We start from the raw sequence: 18986 nt of genomic DNA on the forward strand, positions 1-18986 counted from the left end.
AGCTTAGTGTTTCATATTTACCTTCGATTGCGCTGCCTGTGTACGAAATTGCCTCATTGACAATACGAACGCGTCACGTGGACAGTGGCAAGCGTCAAAGGCCCTTTAATGTAGTAATCCGTAGACCCCAGGAAACATCAGCGTGGCAGCCCATTACTCGACAGACAGTCTGCGCACGTCTGTGCTTGAGAAACTGAACGCCCTGGGACAAGCAGTGTGACAACATTGTACCTAATTGAAGAACAGATTATCTCTCGGCAATTTTGTCCGCGCAAATATATTGATTTTAGTTTGCTACATTGTTGATGTGCTTCCATGCGCGCGTACAGTGCATCAACGCAAGACCTTGATGTTTGTCTGCCCTGAACAGTCAATTAACTTATCCTTGTGTACGCCCATTTACTTCTGGCTTAGCGGCTTAACACGAGTCAAGGGTGCCAATAGCTATAAATAACTTCCCAACACAGTGAAGCTGCACTGTTGTTCACACGGGATGATAAGTCCGCTCTGAAATGAATTGTAATTTTTGTAAAGGCACAAAGAGGTCTTCTTCAGGTAATATTTTTCACTGAATGCGTATTATCTCTAGCTGCACTGAATCATCAAAAGCGCCTCCATTAATGGCCATCTTGTCTACGCATCATTGTGTTCCTGAATATATGCCTACAAAATGCGTACGTGTTTTTATATCTGAATTATACAGGAGGTAATGTGAGAATGGCTTGTGCAGTAGGGTATATATATATATATATATATATATATATATATATATATATATATATATATATATATATATATATATATATATATATATAGAGAGAGAGAGAGAGAGAGAGAGTTTGTGTGCGTGTGTGTGTGCTGCTTCTTTGAAGATATTGAATAACTATTTTCAGTTTGCAGTTCATGCAATTGATCTCGAATGAAGGATTGAGCACACTTACCGCCACACCTGGTCTCGCACTGCGTAAGTGTTTCAAAATTGTTGGCGTTGCCCTTGCATCCTCCGTAGATGAACACTTCGCAGGTGTCTGTCGTCGTATTGTAGTAGTAGCGGGGGACTAAGGCACGGCACGGACCAATCTTCTTCGGTAGCTCACATACCGGGTCCAGGGTCACTGGAAAATTTAAGCAGCAGATGCCTCGAAGATGTCTGGGAAACAGTATCGAGGTACGTGGCGATATAGCCTTCCTTATCATTGCTCATGCTGCCTCTTGCTAAGAAAACACCCAACTGGTGCATACTAAGTACTTTTTACTCAAGTACTCACTGCCGTGGGCTAAGCGCAAGCGCAGATATAGCACAGACTGGGTGACCGTTTGCAACATGATGTTCTGCGCTACAGCTTGGAAAGGAAGGGGAACATTTTTCACGTTACGCATCTGCGAGTCGCAGAACCTGTGGCGTGGAAGAGACTGAAATGAAACCCTGCGGTGATTTGTGGTAGATACTTTTTTTTTCGTCAGCAAAATAGCATATCCACTTTTGTTTTTATTCTTTAAAATGGGCTTTTGAATCATACCGCCACGACTGTATTTAAACCTACTATAATCTACCGGCGTTATTGACAACAAAATAACATGGAGGACGCTTAGGCTTCGCCTTTAAGAGTGGAACGCGATTGCGTTAACGCGCCAGGTTGGCGCCGACAGCGACACCGAATATTCTGTGACATGAGGCCCGGTGGAAAACAATGGTGGGATGATCCCGGCGACCATGCAGGGCAGAGCAATCGCTCATACCCGCGAAGGCAGAAGCCACAAGCAGTGAGTCACTCATCAATGGCTCTTACCCTCGTAAGCAATGGTGGGATGAAGGCAATGGTGGGATGAAGGCCGAAAAATGCCATTTTCGCAAAGACTCAATCGTCTACCTGGGCCATCGCATTGACAAAGACGGCTTGCATCCGCTTGAAAAGAACCTAGCAGCAATACGCGACTCGCCACGGCCTACGAATGTGAGCGAACTGCGTTCTTTCTTGGGTCTGTTGACTTATTATCACCGGTTCTTGCCACACATGTCAACGATGCTGGCACCATTGTATCTTTTGCTTGAAAAAGAGCATAAATGGCACTGGGGAACGGCGCAGGAAAATTCATATCTCAAGGCTAAACAAACACTTCTGAGTTCGCCTGTTCTGACGTATTTCGATCCCAACCAACCAGTGCGTTTGGAATGCGATGCGTCACCTTCGGGTTTAGGTGCCGTAATTTCGCACCGAATTGGACAATTGGATAAGCCCATTGCTTTCCGTTCACACACGTTAACACACGCCGAAAAGAATTATTCTCAGCTCGAGAAGGAAGCGCTCGCACTGGTGTTCGGAGTAACAAAGTTTCGAGACTACTTGCTGGGCCGCGAGTTTGTATTGGTCACGGACCACCAACCACTGGTGGGACTTCTACGAGAAGATCGACCTGTGCCCCCAATGGCGTCGGCACGTATTCAGAGATGGGCTCTGTTTCTAAGCCAATATAGCTACCGCATAGAGTACAAGGCCGGCAAGGAAAACACCAACGCGGACGCACTCAGCCGCTTGCCCGTGCCGATAACAGACGTTTGTCGATCGGGAACCTTACCAGAATACGTATTGTCTACAGAGACTCTTGACAGCTCGTTCGTGCCAGCGGATGCCATACGGGCGCTGACGAACGGAGATGAAAACCTTAGCCTTGTGCAGCACTTTGTACTGAATGGATGGCCTAAACGCTTGTCACCGTGTCACAATCACCTTCAACCTTATTTTTGCAGAAGGCTGGAGCTGTCAAGCGTAGAAGGCCTGCTCTACTGGGGTCATCGCATCGTCGTACCCCGCAAAGCGCGAGTCTCCATGCTCGCTGAGCTACATCGGTCACACCAGGGTGCATCTGCGATGAAAAGACTGGCTCGGACGCTGTTCTGGTGGCCTGGGTTGGATGGTGAGATCGAAAGCCTCGCACGTTCGTGCATCTCATGTGTACAAGCTCAGCCAATGCCCCATCGACAGGTTCCTATCTGTTGGCCAGAAACCGGAACCAAATGGTCAAGGCTTCACATTGATTACGCCGGACCGATAGAGGGACGCATGCTGTTGATAGTCGTCGACTCGCATACTAAATGGATTGAGGCACTTCCCGTCAAGTCGGCGACCACAGAAGTCACAATTGCGCGGCTTCGAGAATTGTTTGCGCGTTTTGGCTTGCCGCAAACAGTTGTATCAGATAACGGGCCTCAGTTTGCAAGTCAGCAGTTTTCCCAGTTCATGACTGTCAACAACATAACTCATCTACGTAGTGCGCCGTACCACCCACAATCTAATGGTCTCGCAGAGCGTGCGGTCCGCACAATAAAGGATGGCCTTCTTAAGCACTCGATGGTGAACGATCTCGAAACAAAACTAGCGCGAGTGCTCCTAGGCTATCGACGTACCCCACTGCCGTGCGGCAAGTCTCCTTCAGAGATGCTGATGAACTACCAAATTCGTTCGCGCTTGGATACTTGCATCCCTTCTCTACCTCAAAGTTACTCGCAGCCTCCCAGATTCCAGTCCGGCGACCAGGTGTGGGTTCGCAAGTTTGGCCAAGGGGAGCGTTGGCGTCCAGGCATCGTCAAGAGCATAGAGGGTTCACGCCTGGTAACGGTCGACAGTCCAGATGGCCTAGCCCGACGTCACTTCGACCAAATTTTCCGTCGCGTGCCTGTGTCACCCGTGACCCCAAAAGCGGAGGCGTCCGACTCGCTTCAACCCAGCCCGGACAACAAGCATCGGCCCACGTCAACGCCAGAAGCCCGGTGCAGCCTGGCCACTCCAGAAGCAAGTGGCGCTACGCCTGTTCCTTCGACAACACCTCCAACGTCCGTCCCAGCCGAACAGGCTCTCTCTCCCCCAAGTCCGCCGGTCTTACGGAGGTCTACCCGACAACGAAGACCCGTGCAAAGACTGCAGTTTTAAAGAAAGGGAGAAGTGATATGAAGTGCTGTGCCACACGTGTCAAACATGATTCGTTCTTTTTATGTTACGTCATAGGCAAGCAGCCTATATATCTAGATCGCTGTCGCTGAAATAAAACAGTGCGGTACGTGCTCTTGGATCGTCTCCGTCACTCTGCCACCCGCTACAACAGAACGCGATTGCGTTAACGCGCCAGGTTGGCGCCGACAGCGACACCGAATATTCTGTGACATGGGGCCCGGTGGAAAACAATGGTGGGATGACCCCGGCGACCATGCAGGGCAGAGCAATCGCTCATACCCGCGAAGGCAGAAGCCACAAGCAGTGAGTCACTCATCAATGGCTCTTACCCTCGTAAGCAAGGATAAAGGGGTTTGCGTTTGTGTTTCCGCTTAACAGAATTGCGTTTTATGATACATTAAAAGTACGTTCTCGTATATTCACATTACAGTCCGATGCTATCATGTCTGTAGGCTGTGTGTTAGTCGGACTTTACGAATTCTCTGACGCATTTTACTCCTGAGAAATTCCGTTAGTTCAGTAACGCCTTTGCGCCGCGTGGAGTTGTGGTTCGCGACGATTTCTTCTGACGGACAACACCGCGGACAGCTTGCGCCGACACCGGATTTTCTACGATACGGGGCCCTCAACGCTATCGCGTTAAACCTGCCGTCAACACAATGCTTTGTACTTTGTATATGATATCGTCCTGGTAGAGTTGTGCGTGATTGCGACTCAGTGTTCGTATTGTCTCTTGCTGAAGTGATTTTTTTCTAAACATCGCGTTAAAGGGACACTAAAGGGAAACAATAAATCAGTTTAGACTAATAAAGCATTGTTTGAGAAACCTGCAGGCAGTCATTTCAAGAAAATAGTTTGAATATTAGATGAGAAAATGAAGGTCCAAGTATGAGTATTTGAATACCGCGCCGAAACGCCAGCGCCGTTACGTCAGCGCGACATCAGGGATTCCAAAGTAAGTTTTCGCAATTGGGCCGCGTTGCCTGAATAAAGGTTCCCGAAACTTGGCATGTTTAATATTTGGTTCCTTTAGAACACAATGTAGTCAATCTGTAGCGCTATATATAATTAGTAGGCCCTAGAAGATGCCATCAAAATCCAAGACGTCACAGCCCCCAGGTGCTGGAACTCAAGTAGGCGTCGCCACCCGCATTTCGTTCTTGCGCTTTTTCTGGCTTACCAAATGTCTTATCGTTGTAAGAGTGGTGTTTTTGGTGTTGTAGAACGGTGATTTACTGATGCAGGAGAAATCACTTTTCACTTTAGTGTCCCTTTAAACTATGGTCGCTCGAAAAACCGCCCCTTCCCGGAGTCGCCCTAACGCGCTCTTGGTCATGTTACCTCCTGGCCGAACTAAAGTTAAAGGAAACGGCTAGGTGCGACCACGCCGCGGCAGAACATCCGCGATACTTCGGTCGCTATGGATGCGTGGTGATGGTGCATAATGCTGACCAAAAATGGGCGGAGGGGGTCGCAGTAATTGTCAGTCTACGAGGCTTGTGACAATAGACAGCAACACTATGCCATTGCATATTTGCAAAACATTGCTGTGAAACCCTATTTTTCTTGCTTTAGCGAAAACGGGTGGCGTATTAGTGAATAAAATGATGGCCAAATTCCCCTTGTTTTGAATGCCGCGCGAAAGTCGCATGCCTCTTGTCAGGGAGGCGTTGTAGAGGTCAAAGAATTTTTTTCATATTTGTGCATTTAACACGAATAATCAATTCCATAAGTTTTCGTGATTAACTGATACTTCCGCTAGATTGCAATTCAGTGCTTGTTTACTGATAAGCAGTTAACTAGATTCGAGGGACAGTTTTTCAATATTGGCCTGCCGTAATGCCTTAGCGTTTGTGGTGTTGCGCTGTTAATAAGGAGGTCGCAGGGTCGAATAACGAAGTCGCAGGGGCCACGAGATGGCGCCACAGTAGTCCGCGTCGTCTGCCAGGTCTGTCTGCGGCGGCTGCTCTGCATGGCAGGGTCAAATAACGAGGTCGCAGGGGCTACGAGATGGCGCCACAGTAGCCCGCGTCGTCTGCCAGGTCTGTCTGCGGCGGCTGCTCTGAATGGTGCCCCCACGTCATGCGGACGCAGCCTCTCGCGATCTCCAGGTTAGCGAGGCAGTCGCGCCCGACTTCCCTTCGTTTACGGCGTTCAGCACTACATCGCGAAATGATATGATTTGTATCGCAAGCGACATATAGCCTATATGTAGCAAAAGGGAAACGCATACAGAGCTGCGCTCAAATTTGGATTCAGGTGGTGTCTCAATTGCCGGTGACTTTGTTTCATTGCAAGAGCGTGATTTACTAACGCAGCCTGACATAATATTCTCATTTATTGCCGTCTTATCAGAAACGTAGGTAAAGTTCGGGAATGCCGAAGTAAAACACAACACAAGAAATTATGTGACCTCTGAAAAAGCGTATCTTCATTCGGTATCTTCCACATTGCGCTGCTGCAATAGGCCATGCGCTTCTTTGGGACATTAATGATCCATGAAAAGTTCGTTCGTAAAAGTCGCGGAGCTTGCACCCCATCTGCGTTAAGTGATTTCTCTCCTATTTAAGCGACTGCGTGGCGCTTTTAAAACGTTACATCCATGAAAGCTGCTTCGAAACGCAATTTTTGAGCGAGAAGCCGGCCGAAATTCAGCCAAACAGGCAACGGCTATCATTTTAAACAGCGCTTGTTTTCACTTTGAAGCTGTTATATGATCTTACACTTACCAAGTTTAGTGATGAGCCTGGACCTCGTGAGCTCCTGTAGATAAGAACTGTCTGAAATAAAAAAAGGCAAAGTTAATATTACGTGGTACTATAAAAAATCGCGCGCTAAAATTATGATATCAAGCAGAGTAGATGTTAATTCGTTTCAATCATAGTAGTGAATGAAACAAGGATATTCATTAATATGGGTTACCAGACGTGGGTGAGGAGATTCAAATTTTCGCGCAGATGCTGCATATATTAACACAGAGTTCCCAAAACACTTCCGATTTCGCCCTGGGGAAGTGTGCGATGAATATGGTAAATAAAAAAGCGTTGCGATATCCTACAAACATTACAGACCCTGAAGTGGGCACCAGTATTGCTACACAATTACAACATTGCTTAAATAATAAGTTCGAAGCATTCATGAGCAACAATAGGTAGAAACATCCACTCCGCAGAATAGTTCCAAATAAAAAGGTAACAAAATAATTACATAACACCAATCACCTCAATATTTATACATATCGAGTACGCAGTTCTGGGCAAGTGTAGGTAAGTGCATGCTTGCAATCAACCTTTTCAACTAACCAGATAAGACCGGAAGTGGTAGTATGAGATTGGCCACACTAATGTACTATGAGATAAGGCTGGCGCCACAAGCTCTGATCTAGGACATGACTCAGTGCGGGCGTTTGCTGAGTACGCGAGGTCTACGCTACAGTTCCACGGGCACTGGACATGCTTTCTCTGGGTCAATGCTAGATAGGTGATAATAGAGCATGCCAGATTCTGCGGCCTCTGTCTACGTGAAAACTACACCGCTTAGCTGCAGTCTGTGTTGTTACTCGACAGTGTCACACAAGGACAATCCACATAGCATATGTGACATATAGGAAGTAGGAATTTCAGCAGTATAATGTCGCACTTCGCAATATGAGCAACCTACAGCTCAAGGCACCACTGAGCTGAGGTTAGGCATGCAAACAGCGAGGAGTGGGGGAGTGCTAATGGTAATCGTTCACACCGTATCGAATAGGAATCGATTAGTGCGAGAAATGAATCAACTTGATTGTCGGATGCTTTTGAAACACTCGGATGCTTTTCAAACATTCACACAAGCTTGGCGAGGCCCTATTGAGGAAGAAACGATGGCAAGAATACCCTCATGCGCCCCTGCTTTGGTTTTAATCCTAAGGCGGCGTCTGCCAACCTGTCTGGCTAAAACTAAATGTTGTGGAAGTTGTATAATTTCGTGTATCTCCTATAGCAAAAAGAAAAAAAAAACAAGAAAAGGTGTTGATTTCCACCTTTACGTTTCCAATAATTTCACCTCTGCTCTGAACTTGATTCCTAAAGCGAGCATTCCTTCTCCATATGCTCGAATTTACTCACTGCAAATGAGTAACAACAATCAAAAGCAAAATTCTAATACTTTTATTCAATCGAGAGTGGTTCCTCCAATTAATTATTATCACGCGTCAGTTCCCCTGAATTACTATACGCTCTGTGTCTTATTCGCTAGTCAGAGCGAGTCAAGATTTTCCAGCAGAAAGCTTTTACCCTACGAGTCGTATATGCTTGCTTTTTGATCACGGTCATGTTTGTATTTCGATGTACTTACTGGTGCATACACTCTGGCATTTATGGAGCGTCGGGAAGTTGTTGGCGTTGCCCTGGCATCCTCCATAGATGAACTGTTTGCAGGAGTTTGTCGTGGCGTTGTAGTAGTAGCGGGGGAAGTAGCCGAAGCAAGGGCCTGCTTTCATCGGCAGGTAGCACGTGTCGTTCTTGAGCGCTGAGAGCATAGAGGAAATAAAAAGAGCATTGGCAAAAGAAATGTACGAACTGGGCAAGATTGAAATTGATATCAGGCAGACAGGACACCTTGTTAACGTTCAACAACGTGAACACAAAAACACCTGGAAAGGTGCGCCGATCCCCAATCCCCCATTCCCAATCGTGACGGTTTTTGGGTGCCGTCTTTTTGAAGCACCAACGTTATGAAAAGGCACCAGAATCAACGTGCGCGTGAAGTTATTGAAGCATTCTGAATTTTCTTAAGAAGGAAGGCATATGCGCTAGCTAGCTTGCTATCGCTCTTACAGAGGAGGAGACTACATTCTGTGACTGCTGTAACTTGTCTTTGTAATCTTCGGTTAGCGGTCCCACACTGGTGTGATACTCTGTCTTGGTTCTGTTTACTTAGCTCCCTTAGATCCCCTGGTGGTGAAATTAAATCCGGAGTGGCCAACTACGGCGTGCCTCATATTCAAATCTGTTCTTTTTTTTGGCACGTGAAGCTCCAGAATTTAGTTCATTCGAATACCGGTAATTACGTGCTTTGTGTCGCACTTCATCGTGTGGTGAGCATTCCGCCGACGTGTTGTGCTTTGAGTTGTTCTTTATCAACACAACACGTGCGCCCCAAAACAGCCGAATGCCGCAGTTTTGTGACTTTTTTGTAACATTTGTGGTTTCTATGTTCACAAGGATACATGTGCCCACCATTCCAAGACGATCGGCTTTTTTGTAAAATATGACAAAGAAATCAACCCCTTTCACGTAAAATGTTGTTGTTCATTGTACGCCTTTTCTTCCTTTCGTGACATTAAGGACACTCCAATATAGCAGGCCATTTTGGAAACAACAAATAATTGTCCGTGAAGCATATTTTTTTCATAGTGCATCATGCTGCTGTCGTGTTTTTTATTTTACACTGACTGAGTATCCGCAGCACCAGCGTCTCCATTTACTTCACGCATGGCTGATGATCTCATAATTTATCATATCGAGAAGCTGAGATAGTGAATGAAAGTCGCCGAAGTGTGCAGGCAAGGTATCATCAACACGCAGTTTATGTCGTTGAAGGCACTTGAACATATGACACCTGCCAAAATATTTCTTTTAGTGCTAGCGCAAAGTCTCCTAATAAAAGAATGGAAACCAAAATAATGTTTTATTCTTGGACAGAGTTATATCAGCGAGTGTTTTATATTGTCCCACGAAGTGCAGCCTTAGAAGCAATAACGGAGATGTTTCTAGAGAGCAGATGATGAACAATAAAAGTAATTCTGAGTCATGCTTGCTTAGGAAAGAGGGCTGATTAAAGCAAACAAGGTATGCACTTCGACAAATTAACGATTTGTATTGAAAGAAGTATAGGAGAGATAAAAATAACATTGGTACCCGTATTGTCAATTCGACGATGTTGCGGATAAGGCAAATTTCGGCAGCTATTAGAAATTGCAATCTGTATGAGATAGCAGACGCAAAATATTCCCCTTGTAACACGTAATTCCCCTTGTAACACGCAGCAACAGCTAGGCAGTGGTTCTCGCAAAGAATTCGAACTTATGCGGCATTATGAAAATGACATCAAACTACATGAAAAACAGTTGCGGGATACATGATGCGAATCTTTCGATTCATGAAAACAGAAGACAAAACAAATGAAACAGTCTTTGATGACGAGGAATTTGGAGTTCTACTTGGGATACTTAAACATGCAAAGGAGAAAAGAAAGTTAAGTAACAGTCAAATAACGCGACAAAAATCTCGTACTTTAGATTTAAACGTGCGGAGCAGGCTTTTAGAATTAATGTTAGTTTTTAAATTGTTATAATATATATGTGTTGCATCCAGAGGCCTATGATGAGACGTTTGTTGCGTAACGCTCATGAGTGAATAGTTAAAAACGAATTGAGAAAGGCGCTTAGCGCGACCCATCAGGCTGCAATAAAAAAGAAACATATTTGCACTACCTTCGCGACCGTAAATACTGCACTTTTTTTATTTAGAACAATTTCTTTTAGAAAATTGCATAGAAACTATAGCGCGATTTGGCCGATTTAAGTACGTTTTCTGAAGAAGCGAGCTTGTGGGAATAATCGCAAGATCCCGCTGGCTAAATAAAGGTATTCCTTATTTACCTTTTACTTATTCGTGTTAGGACATATGTTTCAATTGCGAGATTTAAGCCCAGTCATAGTAAAGCTTTGCATGCTAAACAGCAATCCTAAATCTAGCAAAGGTTTCGAGATATTCTTCCGTAACATCTCCTTGAACATGCATTGCCGTTACAGTTGGGTTTATCTCCGGCTCATTTACGCGTGTTCTTGGGGAACTGTCCACCGAAACTCCCATATTTTTTTTATTTCAGCACACTCTAAAACTTAATGTCTAGAAAAAAGCGTGACTTACGTACTGCTTGCCTTGAGTTTTGCAATTGAAACATGGGCCCCAATGTACGTACAAAAAAAGAAGTTATTTCATGAGTCGTTATAATTATCTATCTAAGCATTTTGACTTCTCGTGCTGGTAATTCCTGCCTCTGGCAACAATCTAACTGTCAAGGCGGACGACACTATCTATTGCAGGAAACTTAAAAAAAAAAATTCTTCGGACTAAGAAGAGGCGGTATGCAGAACAAGTGGCGCGCATACGTGCAACCGTGCACTGCCTGTTGTCACGCAGTTACTTCTTTAAAAGAGGTGCTTTCGAACCGATTCGCTCCGCAACTTGTAGGCGACCATGAAGGTGCGATCTTCACTGCATACGTGAGAGATGTCCGAACATATTCGACCACTGGCACTTCCAAACATTATCATCATCGGTTGCCGTGGTGACGTAAGCAAGAAAACGCTTTCGGGATGGAGAGACGAGACTGAACACCTGTTGATATTCAGCAACTACTCATGGCATTATGTAATGGTGAGTGTACATTTTGACACCGGTAGCGTAACAAACTGACGCTTTCCACACAGACAGGTGAATAAAGCACACAACAAAAGTGCCGAATTATTTGTGCAACCGCCTACAGGCCTACCTACCTATAGAAGGTAACTAGAACAACGGACATAAAACTCTGCAGTTACGAATGTGTACTACTACAACAAATTTTAAATTGTCCAGTGTTCGATTTGGACGAGACGGCAGATATAGGTAAAACATAAGAACCAGCACGGCTGATAGGGCTACTGCGCAATGGTAAAATAAGTAGCTTTATCAATATCACCCTAATAAAGTTTGAATTATCGCTTTATTTAGAGACCCTCATAGGGGCTAAGTTGCGTAGAAATCTAAGTCACGTGAATACTCGGTTCTGCGATTGAAATCAGTCGCGAATCAAGACGGTCAAGACAAGAGAACCGAAGGGGCCACCATGGCCTTCTTAACTGCTGCGTTGAAATTATTTGTCTCTCGCCTGGTTGCACAGACGCACGAAGTGATCACAAATCAGGCACGAGTACTAGTGACAATAGACAGTTCTAGACGATCGATATGCGTTTATTCTTAACCGCACATACAAAGCCTTCAGAAAATTGATCAATTTGACTACGAGTACGTGTATTTGGTTAAATTATAAAATGTTCGCTTTTCACTTACGAGTTGACAACTCCAAGAACCTCTCCGTGACATTCTGGTATCCGACCTCTGAAAAGCCACAAGTAGTGCAATATATGTCAGAGCTGTGCAGGCCCGTCTAGGCCGCAATCACCAAATCGCTCTCATAAATGGAAATGACACCAGAAGCGCTTCAACAAAGAAAACATATTGGGATATTGCACCTCTGTAGTGATTACAAGCTCAGGCAAAACTAAAGAGTTTTCGCATTGCTGCAACAGTCGTTGCTTCATCGTAAATTTGCGGGCTCCCAATGCTTGCAAAATTCTTATTTATACTTCTTAATTTTTGAATTTTCCTTCCCCTCAACACTTAGGCATCGATGCACTCACTATCACTGATAAACTGCTACATATGTGCCCTTTGAGAAGTTTACTTTTGTGTGTATCCGAGTCTAATATATATGTTAAAGGTTACCAAAAGTGTTTGAAGCCGTTAATTTAACTGCATGCTTGCGCCTTTGATGCGAATGAAAGAGGCTTCAGGGGAGTCGCTCATGAGACGGTCAGATTGAAGTCAAAAGATCTTAACTTTAGTTTTTTGCTTGTAGAGGCACTTTCCTATAGGACACAAACACGCAAAATAATGACTTCAACTAGTAGCGTGTTAAATGTCCGTCTGAGTACGGTAGCCCTCTGGCTGAATTATGTAATGAGATGCCCGCCTGCATTTGAGATTATCATTTCTTTACTCCCTATCCATTCTAACAAATACCTGCAAGGAAGTTGACCAAACAAATAGCATTCTATGGCTCGTTTTCTCGTTTTCGCGCTAGGCGGCCGTACTAGAAGATGGCGGGGAGGGCTGCCTCGGAGGCGCTGGCCTATTGCGATTTGAAGATATTGCGGCTGTCCTGACGGCTGAACTACACGTACGCTTGCCGGCGCGCGTCAGCTCGCGCCCAGGCGCCTTGCGCATGCTCAGATGGTGAAAGACATCGTACGCGTCGAAGCGCGGTGCAAGCGCAGGTCTCTTCTCCAGATGAAAAAAAAATTGGCTGAAGGCTTAGCTTGGTTAAGCCTGGAGGATTGCGAGCCCTTGGCTGCGCCTTTGTTCGGCTGATGGTGTGGACATGGTTGCCCTTTGTTAAACTTATGGTTATACACCATCCGACATAGCGCAAGGCAGCGCGCCGACCACTGTGAGGAGCCGAGCTGTAGTGCCATATATCCTCCTAGCGTGACGTCACACCAGCGAGCGCCCTCTCTCGGTAGCGCCGCAGCAGCGGCGCGCAAGGCTTCGCCTCCACCATCGATGCCGCGAGCTGCGGCCCCATCTCTCGGTATGGCATGACGTCACACGATCACGTGACGTGCAGCTGTGTAAGGAGGCGCCACGACCACCGATGTGCCGAAAGTGCGAACAGTATTGCTTTCGCAATAAAAATGCCGGACGCGACGCTTACGCTTCGCATTTAAGAGTGCAATGCGATAGCATTAAACGATCGCTCAGTGCTTCTCACGCTTCCCGGCAACTACAGCTCATGTAACCGTAATGTTTACCGGGAAACGCTGGCGGCGAACGCTAAGTACGAAGCGGAGCTTTCTGGTAGAAACGCGGCCTCTTGAGTGGGCCGCGATGCGACGGAGGTAAGCGCAATCTGGAGGTGTTGCAAGGAACTGGGTGCGCCGCTTTATGGCCAATGACATTTGCGCGCGCCGGCGCGCACAAATCTCGGAGGCCATGGCCACTTTATGAATGGTAGAAACGCTGGAAAAGGGGTTTGCGCTCTCAGTTGCCCCATAACAGAAGTGTGTTTTCTCGTATGTTAAAATCAGAATCCGACGCTATGATGTCTGAACGTTGTCTGTAAGTCGTACCTTACGATTTCCTGACGTAGTTTACCTTGAAAACTTCAATTAGTTCAGTAACTTCCTTGCGATGCCTGGAGGGCTTGCGTGGTGTGGTATGCGTGGTTCGATATTATTTTCGCCGTAACGACGGTCGACGCTTGGTGCGGCACGCAGGACGCCGACGGCGAATTTTCTGCGACACGGGGTCTTTAACGCTCTCGCGTTAATATTGGTGCTCTGGCTGCATCACAAACAAACGAAACGATGTCTACTAAAACGAAGATAGTGAGGGAAGTGGGAGAGCGCAATAGCACGCGCCAAAGCGTGGTGGCACGAGCTTTTGCCATTTATGTTTAACATTTTTATGTGAAGGTTGCTTAACCAGCGCTTCCACTGCCTATTGTTTCGCATATAGAGACACAAGGCATGCTAGAGATGTTGCACAGTGTTTATCTCAGGCTCATTTTCACCCATAGGAGGGGAAATGTGATAGAAAAGAGAGGGAAAAAGAAAAGCAAAGCAAATGCAGCACTGATAACATACTCCAAAGCACCGAACGACAATTATAGTTTTCCATCCAAATTGGTATGTTGTAGAGAATACTGCAGCAGCACATGTGAAGCTCCTGGCGATGACGTCGATTTAATCAGTGGCCAGGAATTATGTTTATTTTATGCGAAGCATATTACGAGAGCTCAACCCAGCTCCTCAGGCGCGGCGGTGTCGCCTTCAATGACCTTTGACCCCATGCCATACCACGTGACACCGTGACGTCACGACAGAGGAGAAACGGGGCTCGAACTCGCGCCGTCGCTCGCGGCGTCGCGGCGGTATATAAGCAGCTGCGCTTGTTTGCAAGATGTTTGCAACTCTTGCAAACATCTGGGTGGGAATCGAACCAGGGTCTCCGGAGTGTGAGACGGAGACGCTACCACTGAGCCACGAGTACGATGCTTCAAAGCGGTACAAAAGCGCCTCTAGTGAACACCGCGCCGCGTTCGACGCGGTGTTGCCTGCGCCGAACGCGGCGTTGCTCGACGCTCACCGCGTCCAATGCGGGGCGCGTAGTCGCTGCGCCGTAGCCCATTGTCTTACACCCCTTGGCGGGTCGACGAGAACGCTGTCGCGTTCGACTCTTGAAGGCGAAGCAGAGAAACGCATGAGTTGTTTCTTCGTCTAGCCGAACCAAATATAGCCAAGCAACAGCAGTTCACCAGGCTAAGCAGTGGTTCAACAACTAAAATAAAGGCTAGTATGCTTCGCATCCTGGGCTTAACCGTAGCTAAGCCACAGCCATTTTTAAATGAGAAAATTATTGCGTTCAACTGACATGACGGGAGTCTGAAACCACTGTTTCTTGCATTTATACACACGCCCACTCATGGTCACACGCGCGCATGCACACACACACGCACACACACACACGCACACACACACACACACACACACACACACACACACACACACACACACACACACACACACACACACACACAAACACACAGATCATTTCACCCTATGCACAAGCATCATGTGATGAACTATGATTGCAGAAGTGTTTCAATGCATGTTGAAAGAACGAGGCTTCACGTCGCACTTACTGCACGTCTGCAGGCACTCCTCTATTTCGGGGAAGTTGTTGCGGTTTCCCTTGCAGCCGCCGTAGATGAAGCGCTCGCAGTACTTGGTCGTCGTGTTGTAGAAGTAGCGAGGAACGTAGGCCTTGCAGGGTCCGACCTTCTTAGGCTCGTAGCACACGGGGTTCGTGGGCTCTGTGCGTGCCATATTTGCAGTTGAACAACTTCTTTCATATGTTTCAGATTTATACGCCATGCAATACCTTAACAGAGCACTAGAGGTGAATGTATGGTTGCTTTGACAGATGATAGATGCTCCTTGAATTGGCAACGAGTATATGCCAATAAAAATTCATATGAATTGAAACGGAAATCGTGTCTTTCGAATGAGGCCCGTGTGTCCAAGAACTAATTTTTTGCAGACTCTCCGATGCAGTTGAATTCTGCACATATATTCGACTAGATTACTTGTAACTGAACGCCGTGGTTTGGTTACACGGTACTTAGCTGGAGCATTACTGCGAAGCACTGCTGGTGTATATTCAATAGTGAAGAGCCAGAGCTTAGTACTTAAGCGTTCATCATGAATATCAGAAAGAGCACACATACACAGAAGTCACGTACAGCTGAACGTCGTATAGGAACACACTTGCAACTGAATTTAGCTAAGAAATGTGTGCGCGCATCCATCTTTTGAACAACTTACTGTATTAAGTATTTCTGTCACTTTTCTCTTGCCCGTAACGACATTCGAATGGTGCAGGCGTAAATGCGTATAATGATTCCAGAAACTGATACGATGAGAAGGGACAAGTGGGAAAATACTCCATAACCTTTATATCTGCGGTATATTTGCGAATGTTCTGCTGAATACCGGATTGGGACAAGCGACCAACTTTCAAAGTGGGAGAACACTGGAAACTTTCCTGAAGTTGAACAATGCCTTTGTACCTCCGAATTAGAGAACGCGATTCCTTTATTCACACCTATATTGCTTGAGATTGTTGCCAAGAATATTCCGGTTTAGTGTCCCTGGGGATGCCCTGCTTACTGAAAGTTGAAGGTCCGCGAACCGCGACCAGCACGACAAAGGACCAAAGGCGCAAGGAACAAAAACCGCTTTAATTTACGATAGAATGTAATACTCAAAATTACCGCAGCCTCGCGGCCAATAGCAGAAAAGAACAAGGCAAGGAAGCAAGCAGCAAAGAAGCAAAGCAGCCAAAAGTATGACTGCTTATGACTGCTTTTTGACGCGCTGCAATTGCCAACATGTCGGTAAGTAAATCAGTGAAGACCATAAAACCTGTCCAGGGTTGCTGTGGTCTTCTAATACTGTAGTACGTATTTAGCATAATGTAGCTGGCATACAAACCACGACGCCGACGGCATTGCCGCCGACGATGACGGCGTACATTTGCCTGAAGTGTCTGTCGCAATAAGATTAATAGCAATGAGTTTTCGAAATCGAGGATTCAAGTTTAGGGAAGGATGTCGGCCAGGCTAATAAAATAACCAGAGAGCACAAAATAACGACAATTGCGAACAAACGAGTAAATATTTCTTTGGACGCAAACGTGCTTGGGGACGGTATATCTGATGTTTCGTTATCATACATGGTACAACTTGCGCAGGACAGTTATTTAGACATGAAGGGTGCCCTGTAGCGCAATGGTACATTTTAGCGCTTGCCTGCAGCGAGGTTCACACGTTCTCACCTATAGCCCCTGCCGTGCGGGTGATGGTAAAATGGGGATAACGGTAGGTGGACGGGAGTCTGGTAAGCCTGTTCAGCATGTTCGTACTGTGGGAGACGAGATTAGGCATGTCATCCGAATTTGTGAAGAAGAAGAAGTATTTTAATGACAGGAAAATGTAGAGAGGTCGGCCGGATAATGGAGCATCTGGCCTGCTACTCTACGTAAGGGAAGGAAAAGAGGGGAAGAAAAAGGGTCACAATGGGGGATGATAATGGGAGGAACGAGGTGAAGGACACATTACACAACTGGTATCACAGGCGTGAGTCCAGGCCCTTGTCACCTAGGAAATGTGAAAGAGCACGCATTGTCTCTGTCGTCTGCCAACTCTGTGGCCATGCACCGAGCAAGAGGTCCCCCGACAGTGGTCCATTGTGTAAATGTCTCAAGGTATCTGCCATTGTCGGTCTTTCGCGCGCATACTCAGGCCACACCACGAGCACATGTTCTATAGTCTCTACAGCGCCACACACTGAACAGTCCGGGGAGTCTGTCCGTCTAATAATGTGCAAATATTTGCGCGTGAACGCGACGCCTAACCGCAGTCTGTGCATCAGGCATGTAAGAGGGCGTGGAATTCCCCGCAGAATAGGAAATTTCATATCGGTATCCAGCCTTTTAAGGCGGACGTGACGAGCGTCTGGCTGGGCCCAGTTCTCGTCGCCCAAATTTGTGCTTTGCTCACGTTCGCCGCAAGACAAGTCCCGACGCGCCCTTTGTCTTTTTTTTTAAAACTTGTTTTTGAGTGTTGCTGTCACACTCGGCGTCGTTGCTCAGTGGCAATGCTGCTGGGCTACTGAGTTCGAGGTGGCGGGATCGAATCCCGCCCACGCCTGCTCCATTTCGATGGGGACGAAATGCGAAGACACCCGCGTACTGAGATCTACGTGCAAGTTAAATAACCACAGGTGGTGGAAAATTCCGGAGTCCTCCACTACAGCGTGTCTCATAATCAGAAAGTGGTTTTGGCACGCAAAACCCAAGCATTAATTAGTGTTGCTGCCACGGTGCGCGTCAAATTGCTTCCCAGTAGGCAATCCATACGTACTCGGCTCTGACACGTAGTTCATTTCAACGCCAGGGCCGGGGCGCAAGGGCTCTGAAAAAGAAAAACAAAATTTTATTTCACACAAACATTGCGCAGTTCAATATGAGGACAACAGCAGCAATAGCAAAAGCCCCTTTATTAGGTAAAGCGGGAGATACGGCAAGCTGTTGGTTGCGCCTTTTATGATGCGCCACGTACAGCTGTGTAAGACTTAGCGAATTGTCATGTAAACTGGAGCCATCAAGCTGCGATGGCTAATCATGTGCATTATGCACTGCTCTGTCACCCCGTCCTTCCATTTTCTCGGCTTCACTTCTTGTTCTACTTCTGCAACCTAGGCATCGGCGCATGCGTCGCAGCCTACATATGGCCAGCGTTTGTTTGACAAAAAATCAATTGGTAATCTGTGCAATATCGTGCTTCTGTGGTTTGATCTATTGGGATTACTGCAGTCGGACTCAGTTGTGCTAAGCGCATAAAAACACGGGCCCTTCATTAGTGCGCACGGACATTTTCATTTACAAATGAGTGTGAGAAGAAACACACGCTAATCATAGATGACAAAGCACTCTTGGAAGGGCGTTAGGAAATTTAAAGGATGCATGTATACGTGCGCCTTAATGAATTGCGAGACTGTACGTTGCGTGGTTGCCGCTTTGACATCAGGATGTTCAAGGCTACAATATTACAATTCTTATGCACAACGTGGCATGAAATCAAATAAATTCTGGATCAATATCAAAA

At 46.4% G+C, this 18986-nt stretch overlaps 1 protein-coding gene across 2 annotated transcripts in view; it reads right to left on the reverse strand.

Moving 5' to 3' along the window:
• LOC135896911 (papilin-like) overlaps nt 1-18986 on the reverse strand; it is a 71636-nt gene that overhangs the window by 22683 nt on the left and 29967 nt on the right. For both annotated transcript variants that reach the window (XM_065425414.1, XM_070522409.1), the window contains 6 exons: nt 18243-18293; nt 15462-15632; nt 12050-12097; nt 8286-8459; nt 6680-6730; nt 942-1115 (listed from right to left, as the gene is read on the reverse strand). In XM_065425414.1, the coding sequence (XP_065281486.1) occupies nt 942-1115; nt 6680-6730; nt 8286-8459; nt 12050-12097; nt 15462-15632; nt 18243-18293 (669 nt within the window). The remainder of the gene's footprint in view (nt 1-941; nt 1116-6679; nt 6731-8285; nt 8460-12049; nt 12098-15461; nt 15633-18242; nt 18294-18986) is intronic.

This window comes from Dermacentor albipictus, chromosome 7, assembly GCF_038994185.2.
Source record: "Dermacentor albipictus isolate Rhodes 1998 colony chromosome 7, USDA_Dalb.pri_finalv2, whole genome shotgun sequence".
In the NCBI taxonomy this organism is placed as follows: domain Eukaryota; kingdom Metazoa; phylum Arthropoda; class Arachnida; order Ixodida; family Ixodidae; genus Dermacentor; species Dermacentor albipictus.